The sequence below is a fragment of the Fundulus heteroclitus genome, chromosome 23 (genome assembly GCF_011125445.2).
Source record: "Fundulus heteroclitus isolate FHET01 chromosome 23, MU-UCD_Fhet_4.1, whole genome shotgun sequence".
Taxonomy (NCBI): domain Eukaryota; kingdom Metazoa; phylum Chordata; class Actinopteri; order Cyprinodontiformes; family Fundulidae; genus Fundulus; species Fundulus heteroclitus.
This window is the reverse complement of record NC_046383.1, coordinates 2851353-2866775: the sequence shown is the minus strand read 5'-3', so window position 1 is coordinate 2866775 and position 15423 is coordinate 2851353. Positions and strand designations below refer to the sequence as shown.

Genomic DNA, 15423 nt, shown 5'->3' with positions numbered 1-15423 from the left:
AATAAAGTAACAGTGAGGAAAATAGCAAAAATAACAATCCAAAGCAGTTTCGGGGGTTTTCAGACGCCGCTCCTTGGAATTTATTGTTAAATCCAAATTAAGAAATTTTTCACGATGACGATAAAACGATAAAATAAAGGCCCAGCCCTATGTAGAAGTAGTTTGTAGAATAGAATTAATGTTAGAATTTTAGATTTAGTTTTTTATTGAATTAAACCACTAGCTGATTGATCTTAGTTTGATTTATGAAACAAGTCGTTATTACATTTACAATGTTGTGCTTTTTCTATTTTAATCAGTTCATTGTTGATTTTTAGAAAGAGAGATCTGTAACGATCTTAAATCTACAGGCTTTAAGATTGTTCAAAGAAAGAATTCCTTCACTAGGCTGTTTTATGCAGATTTTCTGCACATTAATATAGTTTAACGTGGTTTACTCACACTAAAATGTGGCGTGAACGGTATGTTCTCTCATTTTTCCTATGTTGGAGAAAGTAAAACAAAAAAAGTTAAATATTTGATGCCTACTGAATAAATGTACTTAAAAAAAAGTTTTTTTCCTGAAATTTCATGTGTGTGATTATGCCACTGCAACAAAAAAATTTAACTTCAAGTCATTTTACACATTGTCAAGGATGCCGATAATTATGGAGCATTTTAACAACTGAACACTGAGGCTGAACAATAATCTCGTTAATGTTGCTTGGAAATAAAGAAGCTTGTAGGAAACAAACTGACCACAAAAACGTGTGAACATTTTTTAGTTGCTTTTGGGCACATTTGATCCATCCAGAGATTTCTGTTAAAGTCTCATGCAGCTATGGAAAACAAGTGAAAATGTGTAAAACGAAGCTAGTCACACCAAAATGTAACCAAGCACCTTACCATATCATCAGCCAGTGTTTTTATGTGAATGTTCTGTTGGAGGGAGGGCACAGCATGAAAAACAACACCCCACAGAAAATAAAAATACCGGCAAATCCACAGAACATGTCCCATCTTAGGCGTCTCCGCATGTACAGATTTCTCAGACTCCGTCTCATTTGTGAAGCCAATTGACGATCAAAAACGAAACGACTCAGTGCCTTGTATTTATTTGTAGACATAATGAGCAAACCCTGAGTACTGTACATGCTGATATGACACTTGATGATCCCAAATAATAAAACAGAAATAAAATTAATGTGCATACCCCCGGGATACACATTTGAAACGTGACACCCACATGTAGGCATGGGCCTGTTATCGGCGTCAAGGTAAACCAATGTTTTTAATGAGACGACAAAGAAAGTGCCAGATGATGATGATTTCTTTCTGGCCATACAGAGCAGAGAAAAAAAGCAGATGTTCTGCATGTTGATTTAAAAAAAAAAAATTAATATAGTTAGGCTGTAGTATTTTTGATCAACGTTATCCTAAGGGTGGGCAGTATGGAATTTAAATTTTACCACCATACATTGTGGCACTACTGGGGTAACAATAAGCTTATTTAAGCTTACAGCTTCTTGCAGTCATGTGGCTGTGACTGTATCTCAATTATATCCCAATAAAGACATATTTTCCTTAAAAAGCAAATATAATATAAATTATTACTATAAATATAATAATGTAACATAAAACAAAATTATAATTATGTTTTATCTCAACACTAGTTACATAAAGAAGTGTGATTTTATCACTAAACTGCTCAATAAATTCAAAAATATAATTAAATCCAGTTACTCATCTAATAATTATATTTGAATTAATTAATGTTGGTATCCTGATGCTCTCAAGACACCAACAGTGGAGAAAATAGCAAAACTAACAATCCCGACAATAATGGCAGCTTTGGGGGTTTTCAGACACCACTAATTGTAATGTGTCATTGTCAAGATAAAGATTATCATGATAAATATTTTTTCACAATAACAATAAACGATACAGGCCCACCCCTCCGTTATACCATTAAAATCTCATGACGGCCCATGCCTACACACAAACTTTAAACAAATCTTAAAAGCAAATTCCCTGAAACCAAACACACACACTGATCTGTCCACAGAAAACATGCAGGTTAGTTTTGCTTCAAAGAAGTTAAAAATAAATAAAATTAAATAAAAAAAAAAATGCACTGCCAAGGCGTCTGAAGAGCATCTTTTGTGGTGACAGGGACCGAAAAGATTTACAGCAAAACTTCAGCTGGAACAGATGTTTATTTCCTCCTCCAACACAATAAGAAAGCGCGCTGCCACAGGCTTGTGGCTCAGCAAGGGACGGCCGTTTGAAACACACCTCAAATGGGGAATCGGTAACAACTCTGCCATATGTCGCGGCGCTACGCTGTAAAGTACTAATGAGTCGGGAGATGTGGGGCTGTGATGGTCATAAAGCCTGCCTCCAGCCGCGGATTTCTCCACTATTCTAATCAGGAAAATACAGATACTGGGGCGAGCAAACAAATTGGCTTTAACCTGCACCTCCCTCTGTGAGTCTCCAACAGCTGTCGCTCTGGGCCACTTTGCGCAGAACCACAAACTGCTATATCCATCACTAGCTTTGTCTGCAACAGCTGATCAACAGTTGGGGAGATAAAGCTATTAGCGGCACAAAAAGTGTCAATCTTGTGCGGGTTTTCATATGTTCCCTGAAGTTTTATTTCCACATACAAGGTATCAGACAGGTCGTCTCCGCAGTCCATCATATCAAGATGACTGCTAACGCGCCGCCTTCCCTGTGGGAGCCAGGTAACCACCTGGGCCTGACTAATCCAGACAAACATCAGTTCCAGCAAGGCACAATTAGATGCATTTAATAACGCCGCATCGCTACTCAACAACAAAACCCTGACCTGAGCAACAACTTTTCCCATTACTAACTCAGAGCGTATGTGTCATTAAGCCCAGCATTCTCTGGCAGTCGAAAACTGCGTGAAACAATAGCTAATTTACAGATAGAGTACTTAAACATTTTCTAATCAATTTAACAACAATCAAACCACTGTTTGGTTAATTGCCTTGACTTGAGGGCCTTTCCTTGCCCATTATCTTGGCAGCATCGCAACATCGCAATTAAACACCTAACAATTAAGCTTCCGTGTCCTCTGGGCTTTGCGTGCTTATTAAAGTAAACTTTTTCATCATAGTAAATGTTTATTACCAAACACATATTTCCACTAAATAATCTAATCAAATTAGCTCTGGGTCCCTCCTTAATCAAATCTGATCATGAGTCCGTGCAGATCCTCAGAAATGAAAACGCAAAGCAATATTGCCCAACTTGAAAGCCAATTTGGGCACACAAAACTGTACCAGTATGCACATTTCACAAAACAACTTCTAATATTACCCTAACAGACTTCAGCTGAATGTGAGACATATCGTTGAATTGCTCCGTTTTATTGGAAACCCATACCAGGTGGTGCATGTAATAACCCGACTTCTGAGACGGAGAGAAGATAAATGTTGCTTCAGAGTGACTATAACTCCGCGGCTTCTAAAAAAAAAAAAAAAGAAACTTAAAAAAAAAACAGAGCCGCCTGCTCTCAGCTAATTTAACTTGAGCATCTGTATGGTGTATTTAACTCACGCACTGGAACTATCACTATAAAAATCAGAGACCACGATGCCTTTGTAAAACAACTTGAAGGAAATTAGGTTTTCCTTTAATTAGTTACAACCATATGAAGGGATTGTCTGGATATACAATGCCGTGAAAGAGCACTCGCCCCGGGTACAGACGTCTCCTTTTCTGTTGCACTTAAATGTTGCAGGTCAAATAAATATTAAAAGATAACCAGAGTAAATACAAAACACAGATTTGAAATCACTTATATATTAAAAAGGGGGAAATAGATGCTATCCATGCCAACCTGGCCCAAGTGAAACAGTAATTGTCACTCTAAACCTAATAACAGGTTGTGGTACCCTTGGCAGCGACAGCTACTGGCCATGAGTCTAACGTCGCTGTGGGGGAATATTTGACAACTCTTTAAATTGTTATAAATTCATAAAAATTGAGGGTTTTTCAGCATGAACAGCCTGTTTAAGGCCATGCCACAGCATCTCGGTCCAGACTTTGAATAGGCCACTAGAGATGCACCTTCAGGAGTGTTTTTAGAGTGGGCCATTCCTTCCTGGGAAGGTTCACTGCTGTTCTGTTTTTTCTGTGTTTTTTTTTTTTTATTATTTTGATTTGTGGATAATTGTTCTCAGTGTGGTTTATTACAATCCCAAATTTATCTTATTCAGGTCATTGTGTGTTCCCTTTGAGACCCGAACTTCATGTTGTCAGGTTCTATTTAAGTTTATCTTTTATTCTGAAGATTTGGCAGCAATCAGGCCTGGATGTGGCCAGTAAAAATTAACAAGGGCCGCAATTACTTTTTCACATTAAACCTGAGTGGTTTGGCTAGTTTCTTGCCCCTTTAAACAAAACCACCATGAGAAAAAGTTCATTTTTGTATTTAATCTGGCAGTCTTGTCTGATACTGAGGTTTGAATGATGTTCTAAAACATTTTCAAGTGGAATCTGAATATATAATCTTTCACATCACTGAAACTACTGTTGGCAGGTAGGACTGATGCAACCACAGCTGTCAAGTAAACAGATCTTAGTTTGACTTCTTTATTAAATTATTTAGCTTTCACTACACAGCTTAAACAGGAGCTTTAATTAGGAGCTGCAGGAATCTATAAAAAACTGCACGTTTTTAAAAATTGGCCTTTAACAATGAAATGTAAACGTCAGCTGCTCAATCCAAGCAAAAAAAGAAAACTGTGATTATAAATGAATCAAAGCTACCTAGTGTCTTTATTTCCTCCATCACCCAACCCTTATTTAATTCCACCATTTCAGTAAAATAAGACATGTTCCAGGCTAAAAGAGGGGATAAAACATTAACTCATTGCAGTCTGAACTTGTGGCTTTACTAAACTGTAAGTATTATCATCCTAATTTAGTATCATATATATGATTTGACCTTGATAATATTTATAGGTTTTGTCCCCTGTATTTTTTTCAAACAAAAAACAAATTACTAAAATCTGCAAGCGTTTGGACAAGTCTAAGCAATTAAAAAAAAAAAAAAAAAAATTGTCAAATGCATTTAACAGCAATGTAAGCCAGGTGTTGGAAATATTCTCCCTTATATGGGCAGAAACATCAAGGTTTGAAGGTTGCCTAGCGTGTGTTGGCCAATAATGAGTTACGGACATTGTTTACAATTCCAGCCTTTTTACATATGCAGGAACCATCAAGCCCCCATCAAACCTGTAGAGAGCCATACATTGGAATTTCATGATAATCTGCTTATTCACCTCAAGGAGACATACGGGGTACATCTCAAAGCTCATTGCTGAACCATGAATGAGAAGTCATTAAATTAATGTATAAGCGGCCTCTGACTTAATTTCCTCAGCATTTAATCAAAGAGCACCTAGGTGTTGTGAGGAATTGACAATAAAAGCCACTTTACAACAGCAATTTATGTGCCATTAAATCGTTCAAATTTACTTATGCCATTCAGAAAAGAAGAATCGAACAGCCAGTGTTTCAATAAATACACTCAAGGTCAACCTAGTTCAGGCAGCAAGCTTCTTGTTCTACTCAGTGTTCTAGTCACTGAAAATTAGCCAAATTACTTTTGCCTAATCAAATTAGATGAACAGTTTTCCTTCTGTTATGAACAAATTGAGGGAGTGGCATCGGGCTGCACAGAATGCCTCCCATGTAACTGAATTAGAGAAGAATAAACTAGTTAGACTGTAATAAACTCAGCTTTCCTCAATGGCTGGCTTTGGCAACATGCATGTACAACTTTCTTTGTGCTCCACATGTGATCCAACATTATCAGACATTTTAGGTGTAAATACAGACAAGCACAAGTGCCGAACAAGTAAAGTATTTTCTCCATCTATGAACCTTTGTGTCTGGCACCGTTTATACTGTCTGACCCCGATTAAACGTGTCAAATTGGAATTGGAGCTGAAAGGGACATATCATGCAAAATCCACTCTAGCCCTTAAATATTGTTTTTGTGTACTTTGAGTCTCAAGAAGTGCAGAAATGTTGAATTTAGTCTCTCCAGGAGCTGTGTGGATATCTTTATATTCTGTTTAGGTCATATTTTTCAAGTTTTTTTTCCACAGAGACTGAGACATGTTTCAAATTGAAACTTTCAACTTTTCTCAGTTCTCTGTTAACGGTTTCTGAACAATAACATCGCAGTATTTGCTGCGGAGCTGCTAAACAAGGTCATGGACTTCTGGCTAACCAATTTTGCGAATCCTCCAATTTGATTTATCGAAGAGATTTTGTAGTCCAAGCTCAAGGATGCTGAAGCAACAAGTGGATAAGGCAAAATGTTTGATTGTTGGGTGTATTAACCCAGACAAATAATTACAATGTCCCATAGCATTCTACAAAAATGGCCGAACGGAGTGGGGTGGAACGCTATATGACCTGGAGGGAGGCGGGGTGTGAAGCGTTTAAATCATTGAGATTTAAAGAGACCAAAACTAGTTGCTCTCAGATGTACCTCAGAACAGGGGAAAAGAGGGGCTGTGGGGAAACAATAACGAGGAATTTGGACCACAGCATTGTAGTCCCACTTTCTATAGACCAGATCGATTGATTTTAATGCAAAAAGAAAGGATTTAAAAGTATGATATGGCCCCTTTTTAAATCACAACGCATCAGTTTACTAGTATTCTCATCGAATATGTAAGTAAATGGATAGAAAAATGCCCAAATCTTGCTTCTAGTGGAATTACATTTTAACAACTTTACACTACAATTTCTTTGCAATTTATTTTCAATGTGATCCTTGTTTGGACCAACCAATTCTCAAATTTATAGATTAGGATCCCAAATCTAAGCAAAAGAAGGGACCTTCTGCTTCTGATCATTTGTTAGGCACATTTCTGTATCAGAAATTAAATGTGAACATAAGCCATTACGTGGCCTTTGTTTGCCAATTGTATAAAGCTTGTTACTCCACATTACGCCAGACTTTTTGAATTGAGAAAGCTTCTTGGAGAGGAAGCGAAACATCTTCAGCTACGGAAAACAAGTCCAGTTGCTTTGTTTTTTACCTTTTTTTGGAATGTCCATGACCTGGATGACTGGGAATCTTCACCAGCTAAATGTGAGCAACACTCAGAACAATAAGTAAAGAAATGCTATATAATGGAGCATATTGAGAAGTGCAACAAGCAAAAAGGTGCACAGTAAGATAGGCAGCAAATACAGTAAGAGAAGCATCACGGAGAATCAGTTTTAATAAAATACAACCAGAAACTTTATCCGAAACTAATTTGCTGTTAACAATAGCAGAGAGCTGAGGAATTTGCTGTTAGAAGTAAAACATCAATAAAATCTCAGATAATATCCTTCTAAAACTTGGTAATCATCAGAAAATTACTAACAAAGAATGCCCTACAGTTTTTAATACCAGCAGTCAGTTTAAAAAGCTACGGGTCACCGGGTCTCGTCCTTCAGAAAATGGCACTGATATTGTTTATAAATTCTTAAAATGGCAACTTCTGAAAAGAGGAAGGATATAGAAGCCGGGGCAGCTAAGATTTGAATGACTTCACACTGGATGACCCAACCATGTGACAGCAGACGAGCACAGAACTGCCTTCGGGTCATTTCCATTTCTGATGAAAGACTTGTTCTAATGCTGCGGTACCCTGGGTGGAACAGATATGAAGCCATTAAAACAGCAGAGGTTTCTCTTTCTCAACTGTTCAGCGTTAAACACCGTGTCATTTCTGCTTTACAGAACACTAAAACACAATATCTTGCTAACCAACTGTTTTCACAAACCACTGACATGCAAATATCCTGCAACTAATCTAACGGTTTTCATCTACAGGCGGTTACTAAAGCGGTGGCAAAGGATATTGCACCGATATTACAAGAGCTAAAAATGATCACCGGTCTTCAAATAAATATACAACAGTGATCGTTACTATTCCTATGAAACTTTCCATTAAATAGAAGATTTTAAGACGTGACTAGTCATTAAATCACAAGTTTTCCTTTGGAACCAAACTGAGTCCACTTGTTTAAAACCGCTCAAATAAGACTTTTTTATTTCTTTGAATTTCTTTTAGAATACAGGTGCCTTTCAATAAATATACAAAAAGTTTACTTCAGCAATTCAATTCAAAAACTAAAACTGATTCAGTGATGTTTTAAAAAAACAACACCCACATTACTCAAAAGAAAGGCAGATGCTCAGTAAAGTGGTGTAAGAAGACATGATGCCATACAAAAATCGACACTTGTGCATTGCCTTGCTTTGCATTTGACACCATAGAAAGCATATACAGTTTGATCACCGCATAGGCTACTCTGCCTGTGAGTTTTTTTTTTTTTTTTTAAACATGTTGGAAAATACCACTGGATGAGAACAGCAGCCACAGCAATTGGGTAACTAATTTAATTTCTCTTAGGGATGAATCATTTTGAATTGAATTTTAGAAATTGCCGCAGTGACCCAATGATACAGAATTACGAGAAAAATGTAATGCTTTTTTTACACAGAAATGTTTGCCAACTGAAAAGTATGTACTGTACAATATACACACTCAATACTTGGTTGGGACTCTTTTGTGGGAATTAGGGTAAGGCACTTCTGATGGCTCTGGTTCAGCAGAAGCTTATCATGAGGAATATGACGGTTGTAGCCCGTGTCCTGTATATGTTATGAAGCGCCGACTCCATCTGCAGTCCATATCATGACTTACCCCCAAAATTTTATTTAAAATCCTTTTCAGGGCTGTAGTTATGCATATTCTTTGTGCTTCCTTTTCTACCATATTTTTTCCTTCCACCAAGGTCCATTAACATGCTTTGATACTATATGACCAGCCAGCTTTTCCTTAGAGCTTCATGGCTATGATATTTTGTGGCTTACCCTTCTTGTGGACGGTGTCAATGGCTAAGCGATGCAAAATCGTACAGCCATTCAGTCTTCCCTGTGATTAATTAGGCCATGACAAAATTTTACGACAATAAAAAACCTTTTTGTTGCTCTTATGCAATATTTACATTTTCTGAGAAACTGAATTTCAGTCTTTATAAACTGGGAGACATTATTAACAGAAATAACTTGAAATATGTCACTCCCTGCGTTTGAATTTAATTAAAATAAATTGCTTTTTGATTATGCTTTAACCTACTGGAGATCAGATTCTGTAACACGTCTACTACTTCCAAATTAAAGAAGAAACGTTTCCCAGCTACCACTGAAATCTGTTTTTGGCCACAGATTTTAATGTAGAACTTGTGAGTTTTACGTTGCACAACCATTGTGAGACGTGGAAAGGTGTCCCTTAAGCGTTGTCGTGATAAAAGTGACTGAATGGGGAAACATGTTGATCCTGGTGTACATCTGACTACAGCAGCTCACTCAGAACATCCTCCACTCATTAATCATCAAACTGCTGGGTGCAACTGTGACCAACTTGAAAGTATGATTCATATCCTGCTATTTAAAAAAAAAAAAAAGAGAAGCAATAGGCTGCTCAGTGTGTTGAGCAGCCTATTAAAAGGTATTTTTTTGTTTTAGGTCCCACCAAACGCTATACCCAAACAAGGCTTGTTCTAGAGTTTTAAGTTCAACCAGTCAATCTGTGGACTTCCTCCACCGTGCTACTGAAGCATTCTGAGCCACTTCCTGTCTCCCACTTCCTGAATGCCATTATAGCACTCAAATGTGGTCTATTTCCTGCTGGTTTTCACACGTCTCCCTAACACTGTTGTCTGTGTTTACTGACTAGCACATACAATGCAAAACGACTACATGGAAAAAGTTTGCCTGCATCACAAGACTGACCAAACAGGAGGCAACACAGACTAGCATGAAGTGCTCAACAAGCTGACAGCCCACATGGTAACAAAACTTAAAATGATCCCCCCTCAGGCTTCTCAGACACTGGTATATCAAAGTGCTGAAATCTTCAAATGCCTCCAACAGAAGTACCACAGTAATCCATTAAATATGATTCACAATGTGATACTGTCACAAGCTCCATGACAACTTACTGTCTTGTTCGCTTTATTACACCTTAAAAATGTCAGTTTCACTTTTTTTTTTTTGAGTTTCTCTCAACTTCAAGTAATTTTTCTTTGGTGAAACATTCTTGGGTGTGCTGTATATCATTTGTCAATTATTAATCAAAACTGGAATCCTGATTTCTAACTTACAGCTATTTTATAAATAAGATTCAATTGCTGAACTGTGCAGAACATAGTGCAGTTATTTTCCAGACGTTTAATGCATTTAACTCAAATTGCTGCACAATTGCACAACTGGCCCACCATTGCAGGTATGACCTGAATGCTAAATTAAACTAAGGATTACGTTGTTTAAAAAAACGGCAGATTTTTTGATAAAATCTAATTATAACATTTAACAAAATTCAAAAGAAAACCGAAAAGAGAACATTTTGTACCATAAATCAACTCAATAAAAAAAAAGCAATTGTACCATAGCTATTGCGAAATCTAACAAAAAGCAGTTTCAAAGGCTCGCTCTGTCGGTCACAAGGATTATATTTTGGTGTTTACAGGATATGAAAGATAAAACATGGAGTGTGTTTTTTTTTTTTGTTTTTTTTTTTTTTTTACAGAATATGATATTGAGGAGCTTTCTATACATCTTCATTTATTAGAGCCAGAAAAACGTATATTGAACAAATGAAACAAAAATCTCGCTTTCCATTTCCACTGGATTAAAAAAAAAGGGAGGAAAAAATTCAAAACACTTTTATGAAGAAAGATAGCTTGTTGAGTCAACAATCTTTAATTTGGAAACATGTCATTGAACCCAGATTATGAAGCAACTGGAATTACGAGTTTAGGGGAAGGATAAACTCAAAGTTGAGGGAGAACATAACATTCATGCTTTGGCTACAACTGACAGCTCTAGTAAGGAATTAGCTGCAGCATCAGCATTTTTCCCTCTGAGCTCTTTAGCCATAGATGCCTTTTAAATATTTCAACCCCCCTTCGAGCCATTAATGCTCAACATTAAGCTTGTTTGAAGAGAAGAACTGCACAATCACTTGGTTCATAAAACAAAGCACTCTAGTGACACAGCAGTTCGGAGAAAAACGGGAAGGGTGCCGGTTTGTTAGGTGTCCGAGCAACAGAACATTCTTCTGATTTACTCCTCCTCCGTGGATAAACCTACACATAAATCTTCATGTTATAAACTCATTCCTACTTCTGTCTTGGGTGGAAACAGCGTCACGCATTGATGCCTGCATTCAATGTTTCAGATAGAATGTCACTACAGCTCAGCAACTTCTGGCTGGCTTTAGCTCCCCCACATTTTCTCAACTTCAGACATGGAAATTAATATAACTGTGGTGAGCTCCAAGGCTAAACACAAAGGAGAAGGAAAAGTTGGTAATTTAATAATCTATGCTGCTTAAATGAAACTAGGAGGGAAAAAAATCATATTGTCCCTTTTCTATGTTAGACCATAAACAAGTTTTGCACATGCAGTTTAAATTGACACAGACCAAATATGTCATTGTCTAGTCAGTGGCATCCCTTTTCAGGAGTGCATATCATCCACGTAGGTCGCGACGACAGGGGGAGGTGACATTTTTTTCATGTTCTGAGGTTTGTGCGTGCGGAAGAACAAATCAAAGAGTGTGTGAAGAAAAGCCTCAGCCCTACCGTCATCATTTAACACCAAAAGCCTGGCAGTGCTACATAAAAAGAAAACTAGCTGCATCACATCCTGCTTTTCCCATCTGGTCCATGCTAGGGATTGGGATTTTTCTTACCCTGCTTGAGCTGATTTATTTGGAAATCATGTATTTGGCTGCTCAGATTGCTCAATAGAACCTGGACATCACTTGTCTACGATGTGCCGTTTGGTAAAAGTGAGCAAATCTCAGAAGATTTTCACAGGAATACACCTGTAAAGGTTAACTCAACCCCAAGTCAACTATTTTTTGCCAATAAACTTTTAACATGGTTGTCTTATAGTACTATCTACATATCCTGGTCATTATTTAGAAATATTTGTGCATATTTGTTGAACTCCTGCACACCGTCAGTGTGGCGCCCTTCTAGGGTAAAACGGTGGTCTTGCATTATATTTCAAATCTGTTTTGCTGTTGGTTCAAAAGTTTTTGTGACGTAATTTGGAGAAACTGACCTCAGTAGCTCTGCTGCTGAAGGTAAATGGCAAAATTTTAACGTTTAATCAGTAACTTTAAAGGCACCTTAAAGAAAGAAAGATATTTCAAATTAGACCTTAAGGCTAAATAGTTCATTAATTTCCTTATCCTTACGGCTTATCAGTCAGAAAATGCAGATGACAAACTCTGTCATGATCTGCAGGCTCCCACAGATGGCCATTCAATTCTCTTCGCTTTATTGCCGCTATCCAGAGCTTTCTTCGTTGTTGATCTGGTTTCTTGGGAAACCGATAAAAACTTTTAGGATTATATTTGTTGAATCTGTTTAATACAGCCAATCACGCAGCACGGCACGACCATGATTGATAACCTTACAATACAAGCCTTAGTTGTTATCACAGCAGGCGGACATTTTTTATTTTTCTGCTAACCAGTTAGCCAGGGCGAAATTCCCTATATGGCAAATTAAGCTAGCTGCTGCTTCCTCCCGTTCCCGCTTATCTCCGCCCATTTCGAAGGAATTTTTCTAATTTGTCTGGGCCAAGAATATGCTTTTATATGGGGGTGAGTTACACTTTAAGTTGGAAGCTTACAATATCTTTTTTTTTTTTTTTTTTTTTAATCCATGTCCTTACGATTGGATGAAAAACGTCCACTCAAACATTTGTGTGCCATTACACAAAAAAATACCCGACACAATTTAAAAGGAGTTATGAAGAACTTCAAGCAGGGGCTGGATTTCTAAGTAAAAAAGCCTTTTTTTTTTTTATTTATTTTTTTTTTTTTAAAAAGGACTTAAAGTTAGCTCGAGCCACAACAAATCATAACATGCTGCCGTCAACAGAACCATTATTTTTCCTTTACATTTTAATGAAACTGGAGGAGTTACTAACTTCTGAAAACATCTACCTTGACTGGTCAAAGCCGTGCGCCTCTCCGTGCACATAATAGCCGCTATGTGACAGGTTGCCATCAAAATTTGACGTTCTGTGCAGTAACTTTCGTCTGACGAACGCCCACCGGCGCCTCCTGTAGCTGCGCGCCGTAGCTGCTCCCCTGAACCCGCTGCCCTGCAGGTTTTAATGCCAGCCTGCTTCATCACACCTGATTTAAGCTGATGGCTAATTAGCAGCTTTCTGCTGAACCTGATGCCATGCTGAGGAGGTAATTCCATCATTGAAATCAGCTGTGTTGGAGGAGAGCCATCTGAATCATGCAGGGCAATAGGGGCTGAAAGAAAAACACGCGCATCGAGTTTATTTAAGCGCTTTTGTTCACAACTTTCACTTGCTTGCTAGAAAAGCACAGCACTGTCAAATTGCCGCTCTCGATGGCGCAGCTTTGTCAACACGTCTCTGTGACAAAACCTCCCCTGCTTGACTCGTCTTCTTAAACAGTGGGATGGGTTTGCCCCCCTTATTTTCTGGATATTAATTACCTTCAAAAGTAGATTTCTCACAGCCACGTTACCCGCAAAACAAGTTTTTCCAAATTTAGAGGAAACCCGCATCTGCTTTTCTGCAGGAGTAGATCTAGCTTAATCAGACGTCAGGTGGTACAGTTTAATTGCAGCGTTAAATCCAATATTTAGAATGTTAAATTTAAATCTGATATTACGAACAAGTACGGCCTGATTTCAAGTAAGGTTTCCAGATTGTATATTTTCAACAGCAGATTATTTACAAGTTTTTGTGATCTATCAAAGAAGTAGAGATGACTTTTTAAACCCATTTTCAGCATATTTAAACCTTTTCTTTTTTTATTGCTACAGTAGTAAAGGCTGAGCTTAACAGAGACTGATTGATCTGGGTGACTAAATAAGCTGTGTTGATGGGACAGTTTACAAACTGTCGAAATATGTACTCGTCACAGATGGCTGCCACAAACTATCCCCAGACATGGCTGCCAATTTTACCGCAAGGCCTGTAATGTGATATCAAAGTATGTCAGGAATTTCACAGTTGTGTTTGCACTTTTCACCAGTCAGCATGCTCCGCCAGATGGAAAGCTCCACATGATGATTCATCACGAGGAAACATGTCACACAGCTGATCTGCATGTCAAAAAACATGGCATCAAAGCAAAGTGCAATCCTGCACCCCCCCCCCCCCCCTTGTGTCTTAACCTGCAGCGCCTTGAAAAAGTTTTTACACCCCAAACTGTTATGAGTCTTGTCACATTGTAGCCAGAAACTTTGTGATTTTATGTGATGGACCAACACAAAGTAGTGAATAAAAATCTTGTAATTTGTAAGTTGCTACTTTATAGAACCACCTTTGGTTGCGATTACAGCCGTCTTGTGGGGTTTGTCTCAAGCAGCTTACGTACCTACAGACTGAAATATCCCCTATTCCTCAAGGCAAGGCAAGGCAAATTTATCTATGTAGCACTTTTCAGTAACGACACAATTCAGAGTGCTTAGAGGATTTGCACTGAGAAGACAATCAGCTTGGATAGAGACGGTCTAAATGTCAAATTTAAAATCATGTCTCGTATTCTGTATTTGATTTAGCGCTGGACTTTGGTCCCTTCTACAGATGAACCCCCTTCCCAATCTCAAGTCTTTTGCAGCATCTAAAACACTGCAAAAACTAAACTTAAAATAAGTAAAATGTTCTTAAAATTTGCGTATTTGTCCTTGATTTGAGCAGGTAAATAAGATTATTTGCCAATGGAATAAGATTTTTGCACTTAAAATGGGAACAACTCATCTTCATCATCTTATTTCAAGTGCAGGATGTCTAATTATCTTATTTTAGGGGTAAAAATACTCATTCCATTGGCAAATAATCTTATTTACCTGCTCAAATCAAGGACAAATACACTAACTTTAAGAACATTTTACTTATTTTTTGATCCGTTTTTGCAGTGAAGGCTTCCTTCCAGGATTGCCCTGGTGCACCCGTGTTGCAACCAACCCTGACCAGCTTCCCAGGTGATACAAAATAACTTTATGGCTCTCTCCTTGTCAATAAAGACTAGATTTGTAGAGTGCATGATGAGTAATGGTTGTCCTGCCAACAGAGTCTCCCACCTGAGCTGTGGGTGTCTGCAGCTCCTCCACAGCTCCCACGTGACTCTCTACTGCAGTTTAGGTTTCAGTTGTGTCACGCCTTCTCCATTGTGAATAATGGATTTATTAGAGCTTTGTGAGACGTTCCCAAACATAACCCTGCTTTGATTAACCAATCCCACACAACCGGGTGTTTCTAGGGCTTCATGACGCTGTTCGATCACGACTGGTCTCTAACAAATCCCTTCAAAGAACAGCTGT

General features: G+C 38.0%; 1 protein-coding gene across 7 annotated transcripts in view; it reads right to left on the bottom strand.

Annotated features, from left to right (window-relative positions):
• diaph2 (diaphanous-related formin 2) overlaps positions 1-15423 on the bottom strand; it is a 510558-nt gene that overhangs the window by 483512 nt on the left and 11623 nt on the right. For 6 of the 7 annotated variants that reach the window (XM_036127356.1, XM_036127360.1, XM_036127361.1 and 3 more), the window contains exon 3: positions 886-918. The exons of the other annotated variant lie outside the window; for it this stretch is intronic. In XM_036127356.1, coding sequence (XP_035983249.1) covers positions 886-918 — 33 coding nt within the window. The remainder of the gene's footprint in view (positions 1-885; positions 919-15423) is intronic. 7 annotated transcript variants of the gene reach the window in all.